We start from the raw sequence: 18,359 nt of genomic DNA, 5'->3' as shown, positions 1-18,359 counted from the left end.
ACTGTCGATTTTTACCCATTTGCTTCTTTTTGTGTTCTTCACGATTAAGAGACTTGTTTATTTTTTAGTTTTTAGATAAATTACATATATGGCGCTGATGAATAAAGATAATTTGTGTTAATATTATAGCCAAAACCTCTGAGCTTACATCTTGTGCGATGATATGTGTTTCTTTCGGCGACTCCATTGAAGACAACAATGATGAAGATGACAGAGGTAGATCACTGAGCACAAGGAAACGTAGAAGACGAAGGGAATTTCTAATCTAGGTGATCAAGCGCGGATCGTACGATTTGATACCATACTACGAAGAATAAGAAGAAGATACGAAGAAGATGAAATGAAAGAAACAGTCATGCTTAAATGAATTGTGCGAAAAAGACCTTAATTGAATATAATGGTTTGAATGAATAATGACTGAAAAACAACACTCGTGTTTATACACCTGAGATCGAATAAGAAAGTTGTCCACGTCAGCTAAAAGGCAACTACGTAGAAAAGAAAAATAAAATACAAAGACAAAAAAAAAAAAAAACTAATACACATTATTTATAGAACACGTAATCAACTAACTGAAGCAAAACACAGAGGATATAAAGTATTATCCTCATTAGATGCTCATAGATATCAATTTCTATCCAGAGATGTTGAGTGAGTTAGAGTTCTTAGTGAGAGATGAATCACATTGTCAAAGATCGTGGAGGGTACTTTCAGTTTCAAACATTTCTAACATATCTTCCGAGCTCGAGAAGATCTCATGTAGCTTACCAAATTTTTGTGGCAATGGAGTGGAGTGGAGTAGAGAGTTTTCTCCGATATCGGAGTTCATCGAGTTGATGAGCAAGGACATCACTATGTTGTTATCGGCCTTCCATCTTTTGTATGTCGGATCTTCATTCTTTGGAGCCTCTGCCACACATGTGAGGTAGTCATCCCTGCTCCGCTCATAAATTAACATGAGCACATATTGTGAATAATGAAGAAAATTGTGACTGTTGAGTTTATGACTTGTGACATGGTTGGAGAACTTATCGAGGTTTGAGTGAGATGTGGATAGTGAGCTCGAAGTGAGGGCAAATGGATTATCGAATATGCTTATGATGTTTGTTTATGGGTCCTGATACTATATATATATATATATATATATATATATATATATATATATATATATATATATATATATATATATATATATATAGAGAGAGAGAGAGAGAGGGAGAGAAAAGGGGAAATATTCTTCTTAGAGAATGACATAAAGACCCTCTGAATTGCACCGTTTGTAACAACGTACCCCTCGTAATATAAAATTGACCAATTTGCCCTTCAATATCATTTTTTATATCATTAAAGTCTTTCTGTGTATTTTGAGCTCAATCTGTCAGTTAAATTGACATGTATTTGGCACGTGAGAATTTAAATTATCAAAAAGCCCATGTATATAACTTCTCAGCTCGATTCTATATGAACTCGTCGTCCCTCTTTCAACCACTACGACAGTCATATGGTGTGACAATCAGGGCGCTAGCTCCTTAGCCTCAAATTCGGTTTATCATGCGCGAACAAACCACATTGGGGTATTTTATTCGCGATTTGGTCCTTAGCAAACCTATCGAAGTTCGGTATGTCCCCACTGAAGATCAACTCACTAATTTTCTGACTAAAGCCTTGCCGGAAAGTCGCTTCACCATGCTCTATTCCAAATTAGGTCTGAAAGACGGCCGTCCAGTTCACACGGGCGCTTGAACACATTAATTTTAAATATGTTTGATTTTTAACTTTTTTTAATCTCTCTTTCTCTCTCTCTCTCTCTCAAGATGGCGAGGATGAGGAGGTTCATGAGGCTCCACGGACAGCAACAGCACATGGCGGAGCAATCCGTCGCTGTTCAATCGGTGACCTCTATAAAGTTGCGAATTCTTCCAACAGAGATTGACGACGAAGTAGGCTGGTGTCATTGAAGAGGTGGTTGGCAGTCCGAGGATGGATGGCGGAGGATTATCGGCTGCTTCGACATGGAATTCAATTCTTTAATTCCTGCGATTTAGAACCGACACTCGGTGACGTAATTATCTTGACTTAGGCTGTGCAATCGGTGACCTCTACAAAGTTGCGAATTCTTCCAACAGAGATTGACGACGAAGTAGGCTGGTGTCATTGAAGAGGTGGTTGGCAGTCCGAGGATGGATGGCGGAGGATTATCGGCTGCTTCGACATGGAATTCAATTCTTTAATTCTTGCGATTTAGAACCGACACTCGGTGACGTAATTATCTTGACTTAGGATTCGATTATCGAAAAATTTAGATTAAAATCAAGATGAAGGAAGTTGTGTTGATGAATTGAACCTTGAATTATGTACGATTCGGATCGCGAAAAATGATATTCTCAGCTTAGAGTTTCGATGTAAAAAAAATAGGGTAACGTCGAATCGATTCTTCTCAAAAGTTTAAATTAAGACGAAGGAAATCGTGTGCGATTCAGACAAAGCAGAGCGAGTCGCGTTTTGTTGTTCTTAATGACGATCGGAGACCATCGAAGATTGATCGCCATTGAAGAATAAAGAAGTAGATGTGGCGATGAGGGGCTTGGCCGTGCTTAGAACTGAATCTGATGAAAGTGAAAAAAATTTAGATTGGCCTTGCTTTTTTATAGGGAAGGTCTGATAAGCGCAAATAAATTATGAGTAGAGAGAGAGAGAGAGAGTTTTAAAAAATAAAAATTAAACATATTTAAAATTAGTTATTTTGTTTTAATTTTATCAAAATTATAAAATGCTGACACGTGTATCGATATTCATTTTACCGTGCAATGTACCAACAGAGGAACAAAATAATGATATTAGATATTTTTTCACAACTTTTGAACAATGAGTACTTAAGTGTAACAACATGTAAATATTGGGTCTTTATACCGTCATTTCCTCTTTTTTTATATACTACTGATGTCTTTTTAGGCTTCGCGGTTTGATAGGTAAGTTACTTATGTTACTTATATTATCTTTATATATTTTACATAAATAAATATATTCAACCTTTGTTATAAGCTCAAAAATCACTAAAGTTTTATGCGGGATAGAATTTACTCTCCATTTTTTTCGACGTGCAAAATCACTAAAGTTTACTTTTAGTGGCGTTGCTACTCCCTTAAAAAATGAACGGCTCTAAATTGTGCTATAATAAACACAATAAAACAATTACATCAATACAAATAACTAGTAATTAAAAAACAGAAAACAATTACCACAAGCATTTAAAATCCCTAAAACTTTGAAAGCCCTAAAATCCCAAAATTACAAGAAGCTTAAATTCTCGTTCGTTGTTCATCGCAGATGGAAGAAGATCAGCATCGTGATGGCGGAAGAGATTTCGAACTCGAAGAAGGGGTATACGGTGACCGAGGAGAGCAAGAACAGGAGTTGCAGAACACTAATCACCCTTATAAATAGTGGTCGTCTGTGAACGAGGTGTGTAACGGCGTCGATGGTGAAAAGGAAAAGTCTAATAGGTTTCGGTTTGATAACGATCGTGAAAACATCCACAACGATGACGACAAGTGTACAAGTTTAAGGGTGTTTAACTCGCGTTCAAACCTAGCCGATTTCGAATTCAGTTTAGGTATGCATTTTCCCAAAATTAGCCATTTGAGACTTGATTTTAAGGACGAGTACATCAGCGGGATATATGAGGATTCCACTATTATAGTAATGATCAAGCTAAGTTACGAGCCAAATGTAAAGGGAAATGGTGCAAATGGATGTTGTATGCTAAGGTTCAAAATTCAAATAACAATGATGTGAGAATCAATACGCTGATAGATAAGCACGATTATGGCATAGTCTTTGATAATAAATTTGTGATCAGTATGCGACTAGCCCATCATTTCCTTTACCAGTCCAGGCTTAACCTAAACCTGGATTATCAAAACTTCAAGGAAATGAGTTATGCAACAAAGTTCAAAAATATCTACAAAACAATGTTTTATATAGCCAAGAAAAAGACAAGACAAGCTTAAAGGGATTTGTTAAAGACTAGCATTCCATTCCAGAAGACTACTACAAGCAGTTGATAGCAACAAATCTAAGTACAACTGCTCTATTGAAAACAAGGTTGATGAATGGAAAAAGTGTTCAAAAGGGTCTACAATTGTCTGACAACTTGCAAGGAGTGATTCAATAAGAGTTGTAGACCCTTGTTGGGCTTTGGTGGTTGTTTACTTAGATGTTATTTCAAGGGATGTTATTGGATGTTGTAGGTATTATTTGAACTCTAATTATTTCCATTTATATTTTAATTGACTCTTGTTAGTTGATCTATGACAATTTTATATTGTTTTTGATTTATACCATTTGAGATTATTGATTTGAATTTAGATTTTGGATTTTGTTATTGATTGGTATATATTGTGATGTCTCCATTTCTTATTGCTTTGATATTTTTATTTATTTATATATTGTTTTGTTGAATTAAAGTAATGATGAACTAAGCATTTAGAAGGGGTGCAATGTAGTTGGGTGATCTGATTCGATTGGTAGATCAATTTAGGATTATGCTTAATGTTGGTTTTATTTGTGGTGTTCAATGGAGAATTGGGGTGATTAATATCATTGCTTGGAGTAGATAAATGGGTAGTGAACCTCTAGACCCATTTATACATCGAGAGGTGATATTGGAGTGCGTTCAACTCATTCTTTAACATTCCGACTTAAAATCCAGACATGGACTAGGAGATTTGTGTAGTTGCCCGAATCTTCGTAGCAAATGCAATTGTTTGTTTTAATGGGATCCACACTGAGATGCGTAAGTTCGTCAAACAATTAAACTCGTTTCTACACGAGATAGATTAAGGGATATTCAAGAGAGAATTAGACTATATTTATCCAAATTAAGATCTCGCTGAAGTTGCGTCCCCTACCTCTTATTATCATATTTCAAACCATATTTACTCGCTATTTTCATTTTAATTCTGTTTTGAATAAAACCTCATAAACCCTTTATTTTTTTACCATTTTTTAAATAATAATTTAAATAATTTTATAGCTATATTTAGTTTGAAATAGTACGAGTTTCTCGTGGGATTGGTTCTCGTGTCTTGTGCACGTTTTATCACTTGACAACATGTATGCTTACGTTTTGTGAGATTTATGAAACAAAAAATATTTATCATCTTACAAACAAATAGATGATAAATTGGTAGCTCATTTTATTGGTTTGTAAGGTGATACCTGTTAATATATATATATATATATATATATATATATATATATATATATGTGTGTGTGTGTGTGTATATATGTGTGTGTGTTTATATTGCGTTTGTAAAAAAATATTCCGAATCAATACCAATAAAGTTGTGATATTATTTTATAAACTTGTTAATAGCAACGTAAATATTAACACAAACACATAAAAAAAGGAGTACCGAACCAACAACACAAACATTTAAAACAAATATTTACGGTTGTTTATAAACCTTTATGTAAATGCATATTATAAAAATAAAAAACAATGCAGATTAAATTAACGCGCCGACGTGGTACCTAGGATAGTCTAGTGGTAATTCCACGTCACCTCATGTGTGGAGGTCGTGAGTTCAATCCCCACTGCAGCAAAGCTGCCTTAAAAAAAAAAATTAACGCGCCGACATAATCGATCTCATCCGTTCGAACCCATCTCACAAGTCTCGTGACTTTTGATGTTTTGGTATTAAATATGCATGAATAAATATGGAATTCTTTGAATGTTTTAATAACTCTAATGGTATTCACTACAACAAATACAATAATTACCGACGATTTTTTTCGTCGGTAATAACCCATTAATCGTCGCTAAATATATTTAGCGACGATTATTATCGTCGCTAAATGTCCGTGCCTAAATATATTTAGCGACGATTTATTCGTCGTTAAATATTTACCGACGAGATTAACGACGATAATTTCGTCCCTAAATGGTGTAACAAATTTTTTTTATTTTATTTTGTGAAAGATAATTAGCGACGACTTTTCCGTCGCTAATACCTCCAGTGTTTTAATAATTAGCGACGACTTTTTCGTCGCTAATTATTTTTTTTTTAATTTTTTTCGTCGTTAATTATTAATTTTTTATGGTTTTTTGTTTATGAAATTCTAAAATGAAAAATCAAATAAAAACCAAATTATATTATCCAAATCAACAAATATATAAAATCCGGTTACGTACGTTTTTGGTTATCGAGAAATATGTAAATAATAATCTACTATATACAAAATATCTAATAAAACACTAGTCGCGACGTTTGCTTTGTCGTCCCGCCGTTCGTTTTCCCCATCCTCGACGTGAAACGCTCTTCGGCTGGCGCTGAGACTCTACAAGCTGCGGCGGAACAATGTGCTGATCAGTAGACTAACTTGGCCCGCCGGACGTCGTCTGCTGGCTAGCGTCGGGAGTCCTCTGCTGACCGCCCGTCGGAGTGTGGACGCCGGCCGTCGGAGTCTGCTGGCTGTGGGATGACGGAGCCTGCTGCGAACTCTGCGGAAATTGGGGCATGAACGAGCTAAGGTTGAGGTCGGGAACCTGACTCTGTATTGCCTCGGCGAACGCGGCGAGGGTCGATGTCAACACCTCCTGCGAGATATATCCTGGTTGCGACGTCCCAGCCTCCGAACCGTAGACTTCAGCGATTTCAGCCGCCATCCGTGCTCCCTGTGGCACCAAACGTCTGACGCCGGTCAAGTGATCAGTCCGCGAACCCATAATATCGCGGATCGCCTGCTACTCTATGAAGGAAATATCAACGTCCGCTCCTTGTTGCTCAGCCTCCGCTCGCAACGTGTTGAACCTATCGACCAGTCGATCCTGATATAATTAACTAGTTAGTATATATTAATTGAAAAATAAGACAAAATAAATGTAAACTTACATAACGTGCGGAGGCTTCAGGAGTCAGCCATTCGGACTTGTCGGACTGATGTTGGCGCTTGTAGTTCGCAAACAAGCTCTCGAAAGCGCATGTCTCGGCGCTCTTCTGCATGTAAACAAAACTTCAAGTGTCAGATAATTTTAACGATTTGATGTATCATATAAACATAAAACTTACGTTTTTCATGCGGTGGGTCGAGAACCCAATCGTCCCATGTCGAGCCTTCGTCTTCTTCTTCGCGCGATTCGCCTTGTTCTTCGCTTGTATGGCCTGTAATATAAGTAAACGTACACGTAAATAACAAATCGTTTAATAAAAGGGTAAACACATATTTAATGTAAATGATTTGATTACCTTAAACTCATTGCTCGTATATCATTGTATCAGCGTCTCCCATTCGTTGTCGAGCTTAACGGTCCTCGGTTTCATCGACCGCGCCACCTGTACGCTGCTCTTGTAGTCGATGTCGAACCATGACCGCAAGGTATGCCTCGAATCGCAAAGACGAGTCTTCGCGTCTCGAATGATTGCCGCATCGACAATCGCCTTCTTCTTCCCGGTTGCGTCACCATCGACTCGAATGTCGTACTTGTCTCGAATCGCTGCTCGGATCTCGGCCTCATTCGCCGGCCCCACGATATTGTTTAAATTTTTCAAAATTATAAGATGGCGACACGTGTATCACCATTCAATTTTAGTTATAAAATTGTAACTTGAAAAACAAAACAATGATATTGAGTATTTTTTCTCACAATTTTTAAACAATGAGTATATAATAATAATATTAGTGTAACCATTCGTAAACATTAGGTGTGTATGCCGTCCTTTTCTAAAAAAAAAAAACGACATCTCTATACAGCCCAATCCGAAAGCCCGAAATATTTTGAAAGCCCAAACAAATATAAATGTGGAGCGACGAGTGCATATCGGAAATATTAACCTAATTCGCTCCCCTAGCCGCTCAAGCCTCGCCATCACCGCAACATGGTACGTCCATTTTATTATCTTCTCCGATCACTCTGCTACTACGATATCTAATACACTGTTACACTCGAATTATACAGGCTCGAGGGTTGAAGAAGCATCTCAAGAGGCTCAATGCCCCGAGGCACTGGATGCTCGATAAACTCGGCGGCGTTTTCGTAAGTCTCATCCTCTAGATCGTCTTTTAGGCTGTTTGATTGAGAATTCGGAACCGATTTTCGTTTCGTTTTTTGGCGTTGTAGGCCCCGAAGCCATCGTCCGGGCCACACAAGTCCAGAGAGTGCTTGCCTCTGATTCTGATACTGAGAAACAGACTGAATTACGCGCTCAACTACCGTGAGGTCCAAGCTATCCTTATGCAGCGCCACGTCATGGTCGACGGCAAGGTCAGGACCGACAAGACCTATCCCGCTGGATTCATGGGTACGACTCTCTCCTTGCCATGCTCGTTATTCTCTGGCTAGGGTTTTCCTGTATTTTGAATTTGTCTCAATTTTGTGTGTTGTTTTTGAAGATGTTGTTTCGATCCCCAAGACCAACGAGAACTTTCGTCTGCTTTACGACACCAAGGGCCGTTTCCGTCTCCACTCTATCAAGGACGAGGAAGCTAAGGTTGGTACTGGAATTCGTTTGAGTTCTTGGTCATAATCTTATTGTGTGTTGTGTATAATGGTGTGTGTTTGGTATAAAATTTCTGGGAATATTGAATTGTTGTACTTGGTTGAGAGACTAATGCTATGTGAATATGGTACAAAAGTGAGAATTATGATAAAGACTCATTTTTTTAATCGGAAATAAAAAATAATTTGTTTTTTTTGTTATGTCAACTTGTTAATTTTAGAGAAGCTAATTTCAATATTTATTTAGGTAATCACATTTCTGTGTATCTTTTCAACATTCCTGCGTACTTATCAAGTTTTTTATTTAGTTGAATTATTTCGATGAGCTCATTTCTTTGTAAATATTTTCTCCATTATAATGATACTTGCAGATCAAGCTCTGCAAGGTAAAGTCAGTCCAGCTCGGGCAAAAGGGAATCCCGTTCCTGAACACGAACGACGGTCGAACCATCAGATACCCGGACCCGTTGATCAAGGCCAACGACACGATCAAGCTCGACATCGAGTCGAACAAGATCGTCGACTTCATCAAGTTTGACGTGGGGAACGTGGTCATGGTGACCGGAGGAAGGAACAGAGGCCGAGTCGGGATCATCAAGAACAGGGAAAAGCACAAGGGAACGTTCGAGACGGTTCACATTCAGGACTCTCTGGGCCACGAGTTTGCGACCCGTCTCTGCAATGTGTTCACCATCGGAAAGGGCTCGAAGCCATGGATCACCCTCCCCAAGGGCAAGGGCATCAAGTTGACCATCCTCGAGGAGGCCAAGAAGAGACTCGCCGCCTCTCAAGCCGCTTCCGCTTGATGAATAACGCAAAAAGGAGTATTCTTCTTTTTCTTTTTCTTATTTATAGTTCCCGAGTAGATTGCGATTCGCTTAGCGGTTATTGAGCTTTATTCTTACATGAGGGTTTTAGGTCTTTGCTCTTATTTTTTTTTATTTTTTTTCTTCTTATTCTTCCTGGAATGTGCTCTTTCTGGAGATTTGTATTGGATCATCAAACAATTTTTTGCGAAACAAGTGAGTGTGTTTTATTTTTCATACTCACCCTGGGGAAATGATTCTTGTTTACTCATCTGTATTCATCACTGGATCTGGTTCAGATATGTGATCAAGTTAAGAAAATCAGTGTTTATGATTTAACTTTTTTTTTTTTCACCTTGTTCTGGATATTTTACTGTTAGTTGCATATCTTCTGATATCGTATTTGGGTAACGAATAATGTTTTTTGGTTCAGAACAAACCAATACACAATTGGTTGGTTTGCACTAGAAATGAGTGATTGATGCCAGGGAAAGTGTTGACATGGCAAAGAGTTTAACTGTAATTTTTAAAAAAATAACATTAAAAGCGGTAAAAATATCATAGATTATTTCATTTTTGTTGTTATTTTTAATAATCTAAAATGAAGTATTTAAGAGATATCTGAAAACTGGATTCGTGGAACTTCCCAATAGGGTTGCGACCGTTTCAATTCAATCAACATTGGGCCTGATCTCCGTTCTTCAAAAGCCCAATAGATAGTAGAGAGAGAGAGAGAGAGAGAGAAGAACGAATCCAGGGGTGTGAGCAGTCAGTCATTAATGAGCAAGAACTAACACACAAACAGAGGAGGAACCGAGATGTGTCTTTGTTCCACGTGTCACTCCTCTCTCCGCCAAATGGCGACGGAGCTTCCCATCCTCGTCGCCGCCCTCCTCTCTCTCTCCTCCTTCACGGCCGCGGCGGCGACGATGCCCGGAGTGTACTGGGGAACGGAGGCGTCACAGCCGCTGGCGGCGGAGACGGTGGTTGAACTCCTGAAGTCCAACAACTTGAGCAGAGTGAGACTCTCCGGCTCCGACCCCGTCGTCCTCCGAGCCCTCTCCGGGTCCCACCTCGCCGTCACCGTCGGCGTCCCCAACTCCATGCTCCGACCACTCAACTCCTCCCGCAAAGCCGCCCACTCCTGGGTCCACGACAACGTCACTCGCTACATCTCCGCCCTCAACATCCAGTCAGCACTTTCCTTCTCTGTTTACCCAACTCGGGGTTTCTCTCTCTCTTAATCGCTGGATTTGAATTCTCATTTCAGATACGTGGCCGTGGGAGACGAAGCGTTTCTCCTGAGCCACGGCGAGCGGTTTTTTCCGTACGTCGTCGGAGCCGCCAGGAACGTTCAGGCGGCCCTGAGAAGAGCCAAGCTGGACGGGAAAGTCAAGGTGGTGGTGCCTTGCAGCTCCGACGCTTTCCTCTCCGCCGCCGCCCCCTCGAAGGGCCGTTTCCGGTCAGACATCAACGCCACGGTCGCCGAGCTGCTCAGATTCCTCACCGCCCACCGATCCCCGTTCTTCGCCACGATCTCCCCGTTCCACGCTCTTCGCAGAAGAAACTCGTCCCTCGACTTTGCTCTCTTTGCCGAGGCGGCGAAGCCACTGCGAGACGGGAAGAAAAAGTACCGGAGCAGCTTCGACGCAATCCACGCGACGCTCGCCTCGGCTCTCTCGGGGCTGGGCTTCCCGGGCACCGAAATCGTCGTGGGCCAGACCGGCTGGCCCACGGACGGGTCCCCCGATGCCACCTCGGAGTTGGCCGAGTCTTTCGCCCTCGGCCTCGTGAAACGCCTCCGAGACCCCAAATCCCCGCCATTGGAGACCTACATTCTCAGCCTATTGGACGAGGATCGCCGAGGGATCAACTCGGGAGGGTTCGAGAGGCACTGGGGAATATTCACCTTCGACGGCCAGGCCAAATACAGGTAAATTCGGAACGAACAAAATCGGTCACTATGTTAATCGGCTCGGGTTTATTAATTAATTACACGAGCGACAGGCTTGACCTCGGGCGGGGTTTGAGGAGCCCCGAGAGCGCTCGGGGAGTGGAGTATCTTCCGGCGAGGTGGTGCGTCGCCAACGACAATGGCGGGGGATTTTCCGGCGGATCGGCGGCGGCGGCGGCGAAGGAGGCTTGTTTGGGGGCGGACTGTACGGCGCTGGGGCCCGGGGGGTCGTGTTCGAATGTGAGTTGGCCCGGGAACGTGTCGTACGCGTTCAACAGGTATTACCAGGAGCGAGGGCAGAGCCCGGGCAGTTGTGATTTCGGGGGGCTTGGGTTGATCACCACCGTCGATCCGTCTGGGGACCGATGCAGGTTCACGATCGGCCTCGGGGCTTCTGGAGCGCCTCGCCCGCTCTTTGCGGCTACGAATGTGCTGATCATGGGTTTTGTAGTTGTGGTAGCTACTTTGGTGGCTATATGAAGTTAGTCTAGTTCTTCTACTATTATTTTTTTTTTTTTTTAAATTACCCCGGTTATGGCTGAGTCTTTAGTTTAATGGAAAATGGGGTTTTTGGAGATTTTTTTTCTTCCCTGGGGAAGATATATTCATTTATCTTCTTGAAGTAGCTGTGTCATTTTAGTTACTACAAAGTTACAAACTTGTATTTCTTTGGCCATAGCTAAACTTGAATGATCGGCTTCATGATACATCTCGCAACGTAAATCTATTCAAGAGCGAAATCATATGTAATGAAAGTAAATCCTTTTCTCTGAGCCAAAAAAAAAAAATGTAATGAAAGTAAATAAATCAAAATATCTTACAGATTGAAACAACAGTATCTATAATCCTACGCTGATTTAATGAGCTTTAGTTTTGGTATTTTTTTTCTTAAGCGTTTGTTTCAATATTCAAGACAAAAGGTCAATTTTCATACGTAAAGTAGTGAGAAAAGTTAAAAGTATCCGGTATATAAAAAGGTAAGCTTAAAAAAAAAAAGAATATGTAACTTTCTTAAAACAAAAACTTTAAAAAGAACTAAATTGCCCTCATATATTATTTAAATGTTTACTAGTTATAATGTAAATGTTTACATTCTGTAGTTATAGACTTATAGTATAATAATGAAATGTTTGTAAATATAATGTTGATTTTCTTTGTAAATCATGTTGTTACCCACTAATCATTGTCCCAAGATGGTTTCATATTGCATTCTTCATGATAATTTATCAAAACCTAATTCGTGTTCGCGTGATCCATATGAGCTTGCGAGTATTCGGTAGTTGGAGGCGGTCTGGTTAAAATATGTTCCAGGCAGAGCAGTCTTCTTTGTAGTATTTTGATCTTGATCGCTTAAAAATGCTTTTCATGATGCTAATGTATTTTTTACAAAAGCAATTTGTGTACTTAATTGGTTGCAAGTCTTTATTGTTTGAACTCGTCAAAATTCGACAATTATCAATACAGCTTTTATAAGTTATTATTGATCCGGCCGGATCAAGATCAATGAATCAATTGTGAAAGTATTTTCATTAAATTTGTAGTTATAATCTCTTGATTAAAGGTGGAAAAAAATATTTAACCGGTTACAAGTTTAATAATTTTATACGGTTAACGGCTAACTGTTAATTTTTAAAAAGGGTCAAAGACATAACTAATAACCATGATTTTTAAAGAAAATTTAACTAATTAATCATTAGTTTCAATATTTTATTTTACTTGGCGGTCAATATTTTAAGCGCTTGATTAATTTAGACCAAAATGAACGATTAAAATTAATCGATCGATCAATATTAACCGATCAAAATATAAATTGACTAATCAATTAATTTTAACCAGTTAAAAATACTCACCTTTACTCTAGGTAGTTTCAGTGATTAGGAAGTATAATTTCTTTCTCGATTAAGAGCATCTCAAACTATGTGACAAAATGGAGTTAAAATTGCTGTAATCCAACTTCATTTCCCACTTTATCATGGAAGTGAGAGAATAATGAAACTCCAAATATGAAGTTTTCCTATTTATTTCACTCCATTTTAAAGTGAGATTTTATTAAATTAATTACAAATCAACCACAATACTTATTATAATTATATATTTTGTGTGTAATTGTATTAATTTATTTCAAAATTGCATTTTTGTATGATGTACTTTTTAAATTTTGAACCAACTAACTAAATATAATGTGTGCTTATTCATTTTTTTTTTAAATATAACATTATTGGATGAAAAGTATACAAGTTAAATAAATATGGGTCGTAGTGTAATAAATAGAAATATTTTTAAATAATTAAAATAATATAGTTATGAAGTATATATATTTTTTTATGTTAATAATGGAGTAGATAGTTGAAGATAAAATACTGTTTGATATGATATAAATTGTAATTTAAAGTAAAAAAAACTGCCTTCTAGAGTTTTTTTGGTGGAAGATGATCTTCAAAAAATAGAGTGAGTAAACAACAACTAGGGGTGGCAATTTGGGGCCGTACACGAGACACGACACGGTTACGACACAGTGTAAATGAGTTTGGGTCGACCTAAAATGGATCTGGGTCCATCCGTGTCGAACACGATTAAATAACGAGTGAGCACGACACGAACATGACAACCCATTGAGACCCAATTAGACACGAATATTAAATGGGTTGTTAATGAGTAAACACGATAAAAACTCATAATGACCCAATGTATTGTGTTTGAACTTCTCTTTTGTAGTAAAAATATTATGTTGGTGGCTTAGTTGATTATATGGAGTATTTTTATTAATTACTTCTTTTGACTAATTTGTTATTTAATTTGATTTAGAGAATTTCAATATTTTGAAGTAAACATGTCTAAGGGACTAAATCGATTCGAGTGTTCAAATGAGTTTAGTGGTCTAAATGAGTCTGTGGGTCTAAGTGGGTTCGTAGGTTACATGGTCCATTGAGACACGATTAATAAATGAGTCTTAGTGAGTTGGGTCTGGGTTTGACAAAAAAATAGTGGGTCGTGTTTGGATTTTGCTCCTAGACACGATTAATAAATGAGTCGCACGACACGTAACCCGAATTGACACCCCTAACAGCAACACATTGTCAATAAAAATAAAGGGAATTGATTGTTGGCCCGATTCACGATTAGTGGACGATCCACTCACGTGTTGACACGTGGCAACGAACTGCCACGTGTCAACACGTGAGTGTATCGTCCATAATCGTGAATCGGGCCAAATAGCAACGCTCAAAAGTAAAACTCAATTTCAGCTAAAGGGTTTTTACATTATATATATATAAAAAAAAACGTTACAAAAATAAAATAAAAAAGCTAAAGGGAAAGAAATAGAAGCTAAGGACAAAAATGAAAATTCCAAAAAACTAAATAATAGATCCCATATAAACGGACTTTTCTCTAGCCTGGGAATATCTTACCCTTTCTCTCTCCTCTCTCTGCCTTTCTTCTGAAACCCTAGATCATGGCAGGGATGTACGGTCAAGACGCCGGTGACGGCGCTCCTCCACCTTACGGAGCGAGCGGCGGAGGATACGGAGGCGGAGGTTATGGAGGTGGAGGATACGGAGGGAAAGGCGGCGACGGTGGTTATGGCGGCGGGGGCCGCGGCGGAGGAGGAGGCCGAGGCGGCGGAGGATATGGAGGTGGCGGCGGAGGACGAGGTTCGCGTTCCATTCTTTCTTCGGTTTACATGTCCAAGATATGATTCTCTTTCTTCTTCTTCTTTTGTATCTTTACTTACTGTGCTAACTTTCAGGTGGTGGCGGATATCAAGGAGATCGTGGTGGCGGTGGAGGCGGAGGCGGAGGATATCAAGCAGATCGTGGGGGCAGGGGCGGCGGAGGAAGAGGCGGCCGCGGCGGAAGCGGCAGAGATGGCGATTGGGTTTGCCCTAACCCTAGGTCAGTCCTAAACTAAAACCTTTACTCAATTCGGATGTAATTCCACTGTATTGCCATTGAAAGATTGGATATTTACGCTGGAAATCAGTGCTTCTTTAAACATCTTTACCGGTTCATTAGATTCCGATAGTGAAAAGCTGGCTATTATTTGGATGTAGCTGTGGAAACGTGAATTTCGCGAGAAGAGTCGAGTGTAATAAGTGTGGTGCTCCGTCTCCTTCTGGAGGTGGTGGCGGAGGAGGTGACCGCGGTGGATATGGTGGGAACCGAGGAGGGAGAGGTGGAAATTACGATAGTGGGCGAAGCGGGAGCTATGAAGGGGGTAATAAGGGCGGTGGCTATGATGGGGGTAGAAGTGGTAATTACGATAGCAGAGGAGGCGGGGGAAGCAGAGGCGGGTCTTACGGTGGTCAAGGCAGAGACGAAGGAGGTTACGGCCAGGCTCCACCGCCTGCAGCCCCGTCGTATGGCGGCGGGAATAATCCGCCTCCCTTCAATAGCTACGGAGGGAATGCCAGCTATGGAACGGACGCGGTGCCTCCTCCGACGAGCTACACTGGCGGGCCCGCGGCTTACCCTCCGTCTTATGGTGGTCCTGCGGGTGGCTATGGTGGGGATGCTGGTGGTGGGAGAAGTGGAAGCCGAGGTGGCGGCGGTGGGTATAGCTCTGGTAATCGAGGTGGGTATAGTTCGGAGGCACCTGCGGAGCCGGCGGCGAAAGTGAAGCAGTGTGACGACACTTGTGGAGACACTTGCGACAACTCTAGAATATACATCTCGAATTTGCCGCCGGATGTCACGGTCGAAGAACTTCAGGAGCTTTTCGGAGGCATTGGACAAGTAAATCAATAATCTTTTTCAACTCTTGCAGCTTTATGGAGTTCATTTGCATGTGCCATCTCTTTTTTATTTTTATTTTTATCTTGGATAGTGTAATTTTTGGGCGCAAGATGACAATAGGACAGAAACGAATTGTCTTAAAATAACTGTTTTAGTTCAGTCGTATCCTCTTGTGATTTTTTTTTAAAGAAAAAGTAGAACCGGTGCCATCTTTAATGTGAGTTAAAAGTTTAAAGAAACAAATTTCTCTGGTGATTCATTTTTTATGTGAATCAAATTTTAGGTGGGAAGAATCAAGCAGAAACGTGGTTACAAGGATCAGTGGCCATGGAACATCAAGATATACACAGATGAGTCGGGAAAGAACAAAGGAGACGCGGCTTTGTCATATGAAGATCCATCTGCAGCACATTCTGCAGGCGGTTTTTACAATGGTATATACAATTACAAGCATGACTTTTATCTTGATATCTTGCCGAGCACTCCATAAATTTGTTTGTGTTTTAGATTGATAATTCATGCTTCGTATTCTTTCAGACTTTGAGTTGAGAGGATTCAAGATAAGTGTCACTATGGCGGAGAGGTCGGCTCCAAAGCCTGCGTTCGATCATGGGTATTAATCTAAAATTTCGCATAAGACCAAAGTTGTTGGATTTTAGATTTTAAGTTGAGCCTGTTTTAAAATATTGTTTGCTTGTGGTTGTGTGTGTCTGTGCTGTCTCTGTTATTTTTTCGGCACTCTCTAATTTGCAATAATGGCATATTTTGGATATCATTATGTCTGTCGAATCGACAGCAAGGTGCTTTCTAATGAGCTAGTTGTGAGCTTTTAGAAGCTAATGTAGATCCTCTTAAGCCCAGTGCATTATTTTTTTATTTTTTATTATTATTTTTTTTTTGTGTTCCTTTCGCAATTGCTAGAGAAGTCACACTTCTGAAAATTTGTATTGTTTGAAAAAACGTTTTTTTTTTCCATTCTTGAATTTAGCTTTTAATTATATTTCAAAAAAGCTTATCCTGTTTGTACAATTGACCAATTTCTGTGTACCGACAGTGGTGGTAGAGGCGGATATGGGGGCGGAGACAGGCGCAGAGATAATTATAGAGATGGGGGACCTGATAGGCACCAGCACGGTGGAAATCGCTCTCGTCCCTACTGATTGCGAAACAAGTGTTTTATGTAATGAGAGAGATCTATGATCTGAGCAAATTTTAATATATTTTGTTCGAGGGTTCAAGAAGTGGAGATATTATAAGAGGTAGGTTGTTCACTTGCCTCTTAGTAAACCTCTCTGCTCTTTAATTACCTGCGTACCTGGAGGGGTTTCGATTCATAGGGCAGGGGATTGATTTTATCGTGTGAATGTTTTTTATAGAGGCAAAGTGGATAACCTCCAAAATGCTTTTGCAGATAAGCTAGGTTGATATTTTCAGGTGAGTGTTGCTCCTCCTTGACTATCCTTTTTTTTTCTTACTATAGTTTCGAGTGTTAATTAGAGACTTCACTCTGTTTTGCTTGCATCTGAGACCAGCACATCTAGACATGTTTCTTTGATGCATGATTAGCTTATAAAATTTTGATGCATGCATAGGATTGTAATTCATTTGTTTTGTTTTTTCTAATCATGTACTCTATCCTAAAAAAATTTCCTTGTTATTTGTTAGGCATTTCTCTTATATTTTCTGTTTCTTTTTTTGTTAGATATGAAAAAGTAATACTGAGCAGTGACATTTTTTCAGCGAATACGCCGATTTTTTTTCTTCCCATTTTTGAACTGGCATTGTCGTTCATTTCATGCCTCCTTTTGCCTATCGATGTCATCTGTGAAGAAATGTTAACAAATATAGGTTAGAGGTGGCATGGAATGTGATAAAAAATAGTGGTTAAAGAACAAGAAAAAAAACGAGTATATGTATTTTCCTAACATCTGCTATAAACTCAGCTGTTGGAGATATAAAAGAGCAAGTGATGGTATGTAAACAGTGAGAGGTAAGTAGTGTAATAGGGAATCAGGAATTCGCCGTGCGATAGTTTTTTTTTTGTGCTCGTTTGGGCCTTTTGATGTAAGAAAGTAAAGAAGTTATGGGTGTTTTTATTCAAGTTTGTTGCCCAATTAAGATGCTGTCTCTCCGCGGTAAGGGGTTTCATGGTTTTGGATTCGAGGAATGCTCTTAGTCTCCGAAGGATGCAAGGAGTTGAAACTTATTTAGGTCTTCTTCCACTTTATGTATTTTGTTTGCTCAGTCTGATTTGTGAGGTGGTTAGTTTTAGATGGCGATGGAATGGTTGTACTACTCCTGCTTTAGCATAAATAAACCCAAATCTTTATTTTTATTTTTACAATATATCTTCAATGCATTTTTTG

At 39.6% G+C, this 18,359-nt stretch overlaps 3 protein-coding genes across 9 annotated transcripts; all 3 read left to right on the top strand.

Annotated features, from left to right (window-relative positions):
- The first annotated feature begins 7,818 nt into the window (after positions 1–7,818).
- On the top strand, positions 7,819–9,656 carry LOC149381664 (Ribosomal protein S4 (RPS4A) family protein). The gene is made up of 5 exons (XM_089630425.1): positions 7,819–7,883; positions 7,961–8,038; positions 8,123–8,303; positions 8,395–8,492; positions 8,872–9,656. Exons 1-5 carry the CDS (start codon positions 7,881–7,883, stop codon positions 9,304–9,306), a joined length of 795 nt encoding a protein of 264 aa, XP_089486551.1. The 5' UTR covers positions 7,819–7,880; the 3' UTR covers positions 9,307–9,656.
- Positions 9,657–9,944: 288 nt separating this feature from the next.
- On the top strand, positions 9,945–11,967 carry LOC149381663 (O-Glycosyl hydrolases family 17 protein). The gene is made up of 3 exons (XM_089630424.1): positions 9,945–10,498; positions 10,577–11,239; positions 11,314–11,967. Exons 1-3 carry the CDS (start codon positions 10,125–10,127, stop codon positions 11,738–11,740), a joined length of 1,464 nt encoding a protein of 487 aa, XP_089486550.1. The 5' UTR covers positions 9,945–10,124; the 3' UTR covers positions 11,741–11,967.
- Positions 11,968–14,638: 2,671 nt separating this feature from the next.
- Positions 14,639–18,321, top strand: TAF15B (TBP-associated factor 15B). 7 transcript variants are annotated; one of them, XR_016302078.1, is made up of 8 exons: positions 14,639–14,913; positions 15,009–15,153; positions 15,312–15,993; positions 16,277–16,427; positions 16,531–16,606; positions 17,048–17,252; positions 17,405–17,427; positions 17,696–18,321. XR_016302078.1 is itself a non-coding variant. In XM_089630848.1 (6 exons), the coding sequence occupies exons 1-6, from the start codon at positions 14,715–14,717 to the stop codon at positions 17,151–17,153; spliced, it is 1,359 nt and encodes a 452-aa protein (XP_089486974.1). In that variant the 5' UTR covers positions 14,639–14,714; the 3' UTR covers positions 17,154–17,657. The 7 variants fall into 7 exon arrangements, 1 of the variants encoding a protein (XP_089486974.1); XR_016302079.1 differs by having other exon boundaries at positions 17,370–17,427; positions 17,937–18,321; XR_016302077.1 differs by having other exon boundaries at positions 17,370–17,427.
- Positions 18,322–18,359: the final 38 nt, after the last annotated feature.

This window comes from Urtica dioica, chromosome 11, assembly GCF_054948205.1.
Source record: "Urtica dioica subsp. dioica isolate 48M chromosome 11, U.dioica_male_clone48M_v1_H2, whole genome shotgun sequence".
NCBI classification, from domain to species: Eukaryota; Viridiplantae; Streptophyta; class Magnoliopsida; order Rosales; family Urticaceae; genus Urtica; species Urtica dioica.
Note: the sequence above shows the minus strand (reverse complement) of the source record. Positions and strands in the feature narration are given on the sequence as shown.

Coding starts and splice junctions, on each gene's coding strand:
- LOC149381664 (XM_089630425.1), top strand. Junction 8,039..8,122: donor ATAAACTCGGCGGCGTTTTC/GTAAGTCTCATC, acceptor TTGGCGTTGTAG/GCCCCGAAGCCATCGTCCGG. Junction 8,304..8,394: donor CTATCCCGCTGGATTCATGG/GTACGACTCTCT, acceptor TTGTTTTTGAAG/ATGTTGTTTCGATCCCCAAG.
- LOC149381663 (XM_089630424.1), top strand. CDS start 10,125: ATGTGTCTTTGTTCCACGTGTCACTCCTCTCTCCGCCAAATGGCGACG. Junction 10,499..10,576: donor ATCTCCGCCCTCAACATCCA/GTCAGCACTTTC, acceptor TTCTCATTTCAG/ATACGTGGCCGTGGGAGACG. Junction 11,240..11,313: donor GACGGCCAGGCCAAATACAG/GTAAATTCGGAA, acceptor CACGAGCGACAG/GCTTGACCTCGGGCGGGGTT.
- TAF15B (XM_089630848.1), top strand. CDS start 14,715: ATGGCAGGGATGTACGGTCAAGACGCCGGTGACGGCGCTCCTCCACCT. Junction 15,154..15,311: donor TGGGTTTGCCCTAACCCTAG/GTCAGTCCTAAA, acceptor ATTTGGATGTAG/CTGTGGAAACGTGAATTTCG. Junction 16,428..16,530: donor TGCAGGCGGTTTTTACAATG/GTATATACAATT, acceptor GTATTCTTTCAG/ACTTTGAGTTGAGAGGATTC.